Genomic DNA, 10,729 nt, shown 5'->3' with positions numbered 1-10,729 from the left:
GTTTGAAATTTTTCCTGGAGTGAATCAAGAGTGTGTGATCCTGTAATGCCACCATACTATTTGTGTAGTGGGAGGAGGCTGCTGCTCCTGCTCAGAATTTGGCTTTTGATAGTTACTGCAGTGTTCTGATCTTAGTAGCATCAGCCTCTCAGTAGGTACCTGCTAATGCCTATTGTCATCATTGTTCGGAGGAAATAAACTTTCGTTATCCACCAGATGTGATTGCAAGAGTGTGTGATCCTGTAATGCCACCATACTATTTGTGTAGTGGGAGGAGGCTGCTGCTCCTGCTCAGAATTTGGCTTTTGATAGTTACTGCAGTGTTCTGATCTTAGTAGCATCAGCCTCTCAGTAGGTACCTGCTAATGCCTATTGTCATCATTGTTCGGAGGAAATAAACTTTCGTTATCCACCAGATGTGATTGTGAAGGGTTCAGTGAACTTTTCTTTCTTCTTTCAGGTTATAAGACCCTTTTGAAAGGAATTTCAGGGAGGTTTCAGCAGTGGAGAACTTGTTGCGATTATGGGTCCTTCGGGAGCTGGGAAATCAACGCTCATGAACATTCTGGCAGGATACAGGTCAGTAACAATGAAAATCCCAAGTAAGATAAGATTACCCAGCCTGATGCTTCTTGGAGACAACAGCGGAAGAAATCTTACCCCAGTGTTTGTAGGAAACAGGTATTTCACAGATACTGAATTAGATTCTTATTGCTTATATTTTTTCTATTTGTCCTGTTCTGGTCACTTAGGATTTATTTGTTGACATGTCAGATCCAAAAATAGAAAGCCATCTAAAGTCCAAAACACAAGAAAAATTTCTCCTTTCTAGCTGTGTAACAAATCTGACTCAGTGTCTTATGTTGGTGATATTTTTTAAATTACATTTTATAAACACTTGAAAAAAATTACCCTTTTTAATCACCACTTTCATAATGTTGATGTCTTCTTGACCAAACTGCAATGTATGAAGTGACTGTGGTTTATCTTCCTGAATCCCCTGTTGTATGGGCAAATACAAAGTGTCTCTGTGTTATTGTCATTAAGGCATAAAAAACAGGATAGAGGAACCTAAAAAAAAAAAAAATAACTTGAATGGCGTGATATTTTTTCAAACATTCATATAAGACAGCATACATTTTGTACTAACTTTAAGTAAAATTTTCAGCAACATTACATGAAGCCTTTTATGAAAGAGAGCATAATTATGAAATAAATTAGTTTCTGTCCACTGTATCTGTTTTATTCCATAGTGAGCAATAGTTACCAAAGACTTCTAGGTACTGAGGCCTGTGGCAGCACAAGTGAAGACAAGATTCACCCCTGGTTATCTTCTTGGTTTGTTTCAGAGAGACGGGAATGAAAGGAGAAATTCTCATCAATGGACAGCCTCGTGACCTGCGCTCTTTTCGCAAAGTCTCCTGCTACATCATGCAAGATGACATGCTCCTTCCTCATCTGACTGTCCAGGAAGCTATGATGGTGAGCTTTGTTTCTTGCTCTAATTTATTTGGGTGGAAGCAAGTGGGAAAATCTCTGTGTGCAGTGCACATGTTCTTAGTCCTGGTAATGCCATGAGCTGTTATGTCTCTTTGATCCCACTCAATGGAAGTGCTTAGTCTTCCAATGCCTTGAATTCCATTTCAGGCTCATCCTTCTAGGGGCTGTCCGAGCTGCAAAGTGCTATTTTGGCTTGAGCATGGTCTCTCTGCTACTTTTACTCTTTTTGTGCCTTTTCTTTAATAAAGGCATTGTGAGAAGTCTCTTCCAGTTCTTCACAGAAAAACAACAGGAACAGAATAATCCCAAGATTTACAGGCAATGTAAATTCTTACAGTTTTTCATAGCATCAAGAAGTTTAATAATTGCCAGCTTGACCAATCAGTCTAGAAGTGCTTGTTGCTCAGTTTGAGAAATGAGTCAATTTTTCTTAGAGTATGTTATAAAAATAAGGCTTAGGTTGCTCATACTGTGTGCCAGCATCAATTCACAAATTTTAAGACCAGGAGAAATCACTGTAGTATTTACATGGCTAATTCTCTGCAAAGGCTCTTGTCTGTGAGGAAATTTTCTTCTCTTTTATTTACTTGCACATTGTAGTCAGAATCCCATAGACCATTTTTGTAGAATTGGGCCCAGATTATACTTGCTGTCTAAATTAATCAATCAAGGCTCTGACAAAAATAATTACTTAACAGTTTAATTGCTTCTAATAAGGGTTAATCATATGTTTTGTGGAGCTGTGTCTTAGGACAGCAGATGACATCTTTCACAAGATTATTTATTTCTCTACTCATTTGTTCACATTCTGGAAAATGGCAGAGTTTTTTGGTTATCCTTATGGTATGGATGAAGCACAAACAAACTATGATTCTAGCATTGCCTGGGAAGTTAGTGGCTGTGCAAAAAGCATGACTCTCCGATCTTCTTAAACTCTTTGACTTGCAGAATGGCCTTTCTTTCTAAGGCCCTTTTTGTCAGATGCTTGAGTGATTGCTTAAGTCAGATTATACTCAGTTGCCTACTGCACAGGCATATGTGATGCTTGTGATTTGAACACTGTAGTTCAACTTAAACTTTCCTGACTGGGTTGAAAGAAGTTTTTTAAATGGTACGTTGGGATGTTGTGCCCGAGACATCCACTGTAGCTGGTTGTTGTGCTTCAGACCAGTTCAAAATCAAATTCCATTGTATTCCATTCCAGGTATCTGCTCATCTGAAACTTCAAGAGAAAGATGAAGGCAGGAGAGAAATGGTATGTATACTGATCATCAAACTTGAGAATTTTTGGGGATGCTGAAGACATCCATAAAGTGAGCTCTGTAAAGCAGACATTTTTATTTAACATTGAAATGCATTGGACTTGTAATGATAGAATAAATCCTAACCTCAAAGTTGACAGGTACTACAGTCTGTATGAAAATTGCTTTCAGTATGAGACTGAGTGGATAATTGTAAAAGATCTACTGAAATGAATCCACAGGTTTTGTAGGATTCCTTTCAATGTACATTAGCACCTTAGATTCTCTTTACATGCACATCTGATGGCTCAGGCATCTCGTGTGTGGCGAGATAAATCAGTCATGTCTGGCAATGGTGAGTGTGGGCTTTAATTTTTCAAAGGACTGATGAAAAACTCACTAGTTCTTGTAACTGCTGCAGAAATGTCTGTGCTCATGTTTGAAAGCATTGGTCTTTATGATCTTTACTGATCTTTTTTGTAAACATTAACCTTCCAAGAAAGCTGGCCACTTCTTCTATATTTCTTAGGGACATATATGTTACTCTGGACAAATCTTCTAGTGGCTTAGTAACTCAGTTGTTCCAGCAATAAAAAGGGAGTTATGATTGGTATAGGGAGCTCCCAGTGTTTTTGATGTACTTGCTCCTGTAAAATTCAAGTTTTGGGCTTTCCATGATTTTTCTGTGTTCTTTTTCATAAATAGAAAAAAGGGTGAGATTTTAATTTTTGGTGCATTTTGTGCTTCCAAAGCCATGCACTGAGCAGACCCTCCGTGGGCAAATTAGGAAATCATTCAGGTGACTGGAAGAAGCCACATTGCAGGAGTCAACTGAAACCAAGTTGTACAGGAGGAAGGAGGAGATGAGGGGACAGAGAAGTGGGAGTGGAGCATGTATCACGGAAGGAGGGCGACTCAGGTTCTGCAAATGCCCCTCAGGCTAATTTAAGGTGCAACGACACCAGATAACCAATTAAATGTTTTATTTATAATGGGAACAGCTTGAACTTGGAAAAGGTAAAACCGTTGGCAATGTAGGTTCTTATCTTAGTTACAAGAAGGATTCACCACTTGCGTGGGGTTCATATCTCAGTTACGAGAAGGTAAAGAGAAAAAGAGAAAGAGAAACAGGAAAGGAAGGAGATAAGGAAAGATATCACCACCTTTGGATCTTGCGATGATCCTGTGATGATGATGGCGGATGGGGTGATCCTCCAGTGGTGGGCATGTGGGCAGCTCCCTGACTGTGCCTTTTATACGGTCCATTCCCCACCCCTCGATCATGCCAGTCATGTCCCCCGAGGACGTACATAAATTCTTGGTCTGTTCTGCAGGTGCCATTGTGAGGGGTGGTCGTGGAGGGTCTTTCAGGTGGTCATAGTGATTGTGAGCTTTTTCCTTGAACTAAATTCTGTATGACCTTTGGCCATATATGGTGAGTTGTCTTGCTTGGCACATCAGAACACAGACCTGCTTATCCTCCAACATGCCTTCTGTGTCCCTGGCTAAGTGGCTTCTCTTATCCTTGCTAAGCAGAATTGCTGAACTTATTTTTGCTACAGTTTTTGAGATGTACATTAACTCTTTCAGTCTCACACAGCATGGACATGAGAAAGTTGTGACCTGCTGTCTCAGGAATATGAGAGGCTTCCTGCTCTTCCCTAGATGCCAGTTTAATTAGGTTTTTTTTTTATCTGATGGAGGCCTGAACTTGCTTTGTTTGACTTAACCATTTCAGAGGAATCTCTTATTCTAATAAAAGATGCCTCTGGCAGTAGCTGGCATGTGATTCTTAAGCAGAGGTTTATAAAGGAGAAGGTGAAACTGCTTCTGACCCACCTGGTGAAAAGTATATCCTTTGCCTGAAATGTGAAAACTATGGCAACTTCAAAGGTAGAACAGCCATTTTTGTGGCAGTCTTCTGTATTTCGTTCCAAATTGGAACATTTGGCATTTCTTCAGTCTCAGAGAATCCTTGAAAATCAGAAAGAGCTCCAGAGAGGGAAAATTACAGGGATCAACATATGTTTGGTAGCTTAAGATTGCTTTGATTCTCTCAAATACTTTTTTTTTTCTTTTGTACTAAACTAAACACAAATTTTTTAAATTGGAAAACACATTTGTTTAGAAACAGCTGTTTATTGTATTTCTACTTTGAAAGTCTTAATTCATTTACACTTTAGTACTAAAGTTAGGCCAAGCAAGTTAATTCTCTTGTTCACACTGTCACTGTAATTTCAAACAGCTCTTTGAGGGAAAAAACTCTGCTGTATGCATTTAGTCAACACATATTAGAAGGGCAGTCATTTTCTGATTAGTGTTCCTGGCCTGTGCTGGTCTGGATCCTTAATTTTATTGTTGCAAATTGTAAGATAAATGTTTGTCCTAGATAAATTTTATTAATACATTTGTGTTAGCAAGATTAGAGATGCTTTTTTGAAACAGGGACAAGTGAAAAGTCTTCCAGTGAACCATATTTTATGTTTCTAGTTGTCCTGGATTGTGCTCCCATGTCCCATAGCATACTTCCTAGAGATAAAGGGAAGGAGAGAGTTGGGCTCTTCTCTCTGAGAACGAATGTTAGTGGGTTTTGCTCTTTTTTCTCCTACTCCCACTAAGAGAGGTAGCTCCTGGAAGTTGAAGTCATGACAAGTGAAGGGTCAGACTGTGGTTCCTTTAATCAGTTTTTGCCATGTTAGCCACCGTTTCTTGAAAACCCCATCCAAGAACTATTACTTCAAAAAACGGCAGGCTCCTTTTCCTGTATATCAGTGAAGTGTTAAATGTCTGGGCTTTCTTTCTACCTTTTAAGGGGTAGATTTTTTAATTGCATGAGCAATGTAGCTTGGATTCACTCATTTTTATGTCCATGTTTTTACTGATGCCAAAGAGCTATTTTCCTCAAATAGGGCTACCAGGCCAGATCTACAGTCACTGAAACAGAAAAGTTCATAGCAGCTGGGATTGTTCTCCTTTTGCTCCAAAGACCCTGGGAGAAGCTGTGCTCTTCCTGAGGCTGTGCCTTGAGGAAATCCCGAACATCTGAGAGTCTGTGTGACAACTGAATGAGGAGAAAGAAAACACTTAAAATCAATGGCTGCACTTTAAAGAGTAGACTGTGAAGAACAGATGAGATAAGAGCACGTTGTTGCTCTATAGAAACCACTGATTTTTGTTATACAGTTCTCCAATCCCCTGTAAATACAGCCTTGAAGTGCCATTGAAAGAAGCTTCTTGGTTTCACTGTGTAATAGCTCCTCACATGCTGCAAAGCTCTTCTGGTACCTGTGCCATATCCAAGGAGTGCTATAGAAGAACTGATTGCCACTCCATTTTCGCAGGCAATGCTTACTTACTGACAGAGGTCATGTAGATCAAACAAGTAAGAGTTTTGGACAAAATAATAAATGGTAGGCTGTTAAGCACCACTGAATCTAATAAATGTTTAAGATCCACCATTGCTACATTAGATGGAAAAAGGCTTTGGTGTATGAATGGTGAAACAAAGTCATGAGCTGGTTTGCATTCTCCAGGAAAATCAGTAAAGAGGCTTTTCTTTTGAGCCTACAAATTTAAGTGATGCATTGTTGTGTTCCTTCTAGGTAAAGGAAATACTGACAGCCCTTGGTTTGCTGACATGTGCCAATACGAGGACTGGGAGTCTTTCTGGAGGCCAGAGAAAGCGTCTTGCCATTGCTTTGGAGCTGGTGAACAATCCTCCTGTCATGTTTTTTGATGAACCAACCAGGTACTTCACGGCCAGAAATTAAAGATAGACAAATATTGCTTTATATAGTAGAAGTGCTGCAAAAAGGTTATTCACCTCTAAATTCTTGGAAAAGGCTCATTTTCTGTTGCCTGTAAATACTGAATAAGGCCACAAGAAAGTGATCTGGGTACTTAGTGCATTGGGTCACTGCTGTAACTGATGGACTGTGGTACTATAAATATTTTTTAAGGGAGGCACAAATTTTTTTCAGATTGTGGCATGAGTTTTCTTTTTCAGGCAAAGATAGCTTGAATTATAAGCATTTTAAATTATGACTCTTAGTAATGATTGTAGCATATTTAGGATCTAATTCTGTGATCAGTCTAGGAGCAGGCGGGGAGAGCTATGAATATGTATCTGTTCATTAAAGTTGGGAGCATTTAAATCTGCAGTCCTAAAATGTAGAAGTCCCTTAAGGCCGCTTTGAGAATAGTCTTATTTTTCATTCTCAGGCATGCTTCCAACTTAATTACAAGACTGACGGAGAAATACAAGCAAAAGGTTGGCATATGATAAAATTAAACTGCTACAGAGAAGATTTATAAAAGTACAATAGTGAGAGACCAAAGTAGCAAATATGTGTGGTAGTTTTGAGTGGTACCTATGGACCTGTGGATAACAAGCTTCTTTCCTTTTATTCAGCGGCTTGGATAGCGCATCATGTTTTCAGGTTGTCTCTTTGATGAAGGCTTTAGCCCAGGGTGGCAGGTCCATCATCTGCACGATTCACCAGCCCAGTGCTAAGCTGTTTGAATTGTTTGATCAGGTATTACTCTCAAACTCTTTCTCTTTATGTCTGGTTTAGGTAGATTATACTTTCCAGGCTACAGTCTTTAACTAAAAACATGAATAATTCTAGTCTATGGTTCCAAATCTAATAAAGAAATTAAATAAATAAGAGCAAAATACACTTTTTAATTATGATTTTCTCTTCTTCTCTGCCCATTTCCATTATTTACATGTCATGTTCTTAAAGAATATGGCTGGTATGCTTGTGAAATCATGATTATCGTACTTGGGATTTTAATGCCTTCACCCACCTCTGCTCCTTAGCACAGAGCTGTCAGTGAAGTAAATTAGAGTAATTTAAGAGCAAGAGAGCTTTAGTGTCAATGTCTGCAATGTTGCTAGTACGCATTCTCATCCTAGATACACAGGTGTATATTCAGAAGAGTTTATTCATGTGAAATAATAATAATTGAAATTAAGTCAGTTGGAGATCTTTTCTCCAACCTAACAACAGGATGTGGACCATGTGTGTTTAGGTTAGATTTAAATTTACATTAGTCTTATTAGGAGATTTAAATTAGGCTGGTGAGAGCTGAGAGAAAACCTACTATACCATAGGTGAATGAGCTCTTGCAGATCGCCAGTTTGGCAAGGAGGTTTATTTATAAAAGTCAATATGTGTCTAAAAGTAAGAGTAATCAAACTGTTTCCCATTGCTGTGCTGTTCCACCTCTCCTTCCATTCCTACATTCACCAGCCTTGTTTCCCAGCTCAAAATCTTAATAATGTGTGGAAATTAGATGGCTCAGCTATAGTTTCTTGCCTATTTTCAGCATATATCTGGAATGAGTGTTTCTATATTAATATGCTTTAAGTCCTGGAGGGAATGTTTGCAGAATTCAAACCTTACCTGTTCCATTTTCCATGCAAAGGTAGTTCCAAGTGGTGACAAATCTTCACAAGGTGTTCTTCCTACAGGAACAGCAAGAGATCATTAAGTTCATGGATTGCTGTTACACAGATAGCAGGTTCAAATACTTTGCTACTATTTCATGGTTTTCTTCTTCCTTTTTTAAAATTTTTTCTTTTCTTTGCCTTGTTTTTCAGCTCTATGTTTTAAGTCAAGGTCAATGCATTTACCGTGGGAAGGTATCCAACCTTGTCCCTTACTTGAGAGATTTGGGTTTGAATTGCCCAACCTACCACAATCCCGCAGATTTTGGTAAGGGACATTTGAATAGTTTATTTAATTTATTTTGTATTTGATTAGCACCTTCAAGGTAATGGGAACCATGATGTGTTTCAGTCTTTTGTACATACATACATATGTGTGTGTACATATATGTACTAAAATTAAAAATAAATTTATTCTGAATTTTTCTAAGTAATTTTAATGCCATCTAGTGGTAGAATTTAGTAAATATTTCTCACTGGTGGAAGTCCAGGTCCAGGAAATGAAAGTTAAAACATGGTTCAATATTTCATGGTAATTAATCTTAGTGGCTTTTCAAAGTGTCTCCAGTATTTTGGTTTTTTTTATCTTGAACAATACCACTGTGGTATTTTACAGCTAATAGCATTGAGAGTTTTTTCATTGTTGTTTCTTAATCCAAAGAAGCAGTAAGGACCACAGAAATAGACTTCTGTAATTTTTGATTACTAAGACAATCCCATTTCACTCCCTTTCTTCTAAAATGGTTCATGTAACTTCCAGGATGAAGAGAACTCTCTGAAGTTTTGTAGAAAGATACGTTTAAATTATTTGTGTAAACATGTGAAATTGCATGGGGTGTTTTAGAGCCTGTTTTAGGCAAAACTATTTCTGTCAGTGCAACATAATGAGGGGGATCTAATAATAAGACTTGTAACTGGTCATTAGAGTAAACCATTAACTTACCTTCTGGTTTGTGTAGTTATGGAAGTAGCATCTGGTGAATATGGAGACCAAAATGGCCTGCTGGTAAGGGCAGTACGAGAGAGGATATGTGACACGGACTACAAGAGGGATGTTGGTGGTGAGAATGAGTTGAATCCCTTCCTTTGGCACCGGCCCTCTGAAGAGGTATTTTGTATATCACAACTAATGGACATGGCTGGAGGTTGGAGGGGGATGAAGAGAATTTAAATCCTCAGTCAATGGAGGAGGTTTCTGGGCACATTCAGCTGATGAGAGTGGGGTTTTGTGAATGAAAACTAAGGAAGATACTGGAAAGAAAGAAGTTTATTCTTTTATGTGTTTCTTCAGGATTCCTCCTCCACAGAAGGCTGCCACAGCTTCTCCGCCAGCTGCCTAACCCAGTTCTGCATCCTCTTCAAAAGAACTTTTCTCACCATCATGAGAGATTCGGTAAGACTGCCTTTATAATAACTTTTGTAGCCAAAAGGCCTATTCAGCTGGTTGTGATACGCCTTAAAGGTCCTGTCTAACAGCCCATGCATGAGGATTGTCACAGAATTTCAAAGGAAAGAGACTGATCTTTTAGTCTTGCTATTAAGTGTACCATCTTCATTGTGAACAACAGTTTTCTTCAGAGGAACTTGGAAGCGTTCAGCCTAAAAACCTAAAGCCTAAATCCCGTCTGTGCTGGCAGGTTCCATACAGTTATTTATCCTACTGAAAAGTGAGTGGGAGGTTTTACTGGTGTATCACAAAATTAGCTTTTCCAGAAAATTCGGGGTGGCAGAGATAACAATTTCAGTGTGATATAAGGTTAGTACTTACAGTCTTTATTTTTCCTGGTGAAACAGAAAATTGGTAAATAAAAATTTTGCTTCTCTGAAAAGGGAACATTTCTGTTTTCATACATTTAATATCAAGATGAAGTAAGCATCATAGTGAAACTCTTAATTCCCGAGTTAAAAAACATATCTTTAACATTTTTTCTTAAAATAAACAACTCCCTTCAAAATCTCAAACCCTGCAGTTTTCATGTAAGTTGAATAAATGTGTTGGGTGCCTAGTTTGTATTATCAAAATGCAATGGGACTTTTTCTTCTTTTACTCAAGGAAATTTTTCTTGTCTCTAAGTAGATGAACTGTTTTTGAATTTAAGAGATCAAAGAGTATTTACATTGTCTGACTGATGCTTCTGCTTTGACATGCCCCTTCATTACCAGGCATGAGTTAAGGAGATGAGCTTCCTCAACTAGACCTTACATGCACATCTGTCCAGTTGGTACTGGCTGACTGAGTGCTTTTCTCAGTGACAAATTTGCAAGGTGATAAATCTGACTTATCTGCTGCTGCTTCTGCAGTTTGGAAGGTTTTCAGTGCTTTACATTAAGGGTAATAACGACAGTACATAATAATATATGCATTAATTTGATATGCTTATCCTTAGAAAAGAGGAAAGCCAGACTATATATATATATCTAGTGCCATGTGTATGGTGGATTCAAGTGAGGTAGTTTGGAAACCAAGTGCAGTTGAGCTTCATGGAGCTGAGCATGAGCAAGTTACCCCGGTGACAGGGTAAGCTGAGCTTCTTTG

At 38.5% G+C, this 10,729-nt stretch overlaps 1 protein-coding gene across 1 annotated transcript in view; it reads left to right on the top strand.

The window, feature by feature from the left end:
* Positions 1 to 460: 460 nt before the first annotated feature.
* The window catches only part of LOC104520715 (ATP-binding cassette sub-family G member 1), a gene marked incomplete at its 5' end in the record, with an annotated part of 16,849 nt that continues 6,580 nt past the window's right edge, over positions 461 to 10,729 (top strand). The window contains 9 exon segments of the mRNA XM_010162493.2: positions 461 to 489; positions 491 to 579; positions 1,350 to 1,482; positions 2,705 to 2,755; positions 6,344 to 6,489; positions 7,153 to 7,276; positions 8,347 to 8,461; positions 9,153 to 9,301; positions 9,485 to 9,586. Of these exon segments, the coding sequence (XP_010160795.1) occupies positions 461 to 489; positions 491 to 579; positions 1,350 to 1,482; positions 2,705 to 2,755; positions 6,344 to 6,489; positions 7,153 to 7,276; positions 8,347 to 8,461; positions 9,153 to 9,301; positions 9,485 to 9,586 (938 nt within the window).

Source organism: Antrostomus carolinensis, unplaced genomic scaffold (assembly GCF_000700745.2).
Source record: "Antrostomus carolinensis isolate BGI_N321 unplaced genomic scaffold, ASM70074v2 scaffold52, whole genome shotgun sequence".
Taxonomy (NCBI): Eukaryota; Metazoa; Chordata; class Aves; order Caprimulgiformes; family Caprimulgidae; genus Antrostomus; species Antrostomus carolinensis.
Note: the sequence above shows the minus strand (reverse complement) of the source record. Positions and strands in the feature narration are given on the sequence as shown.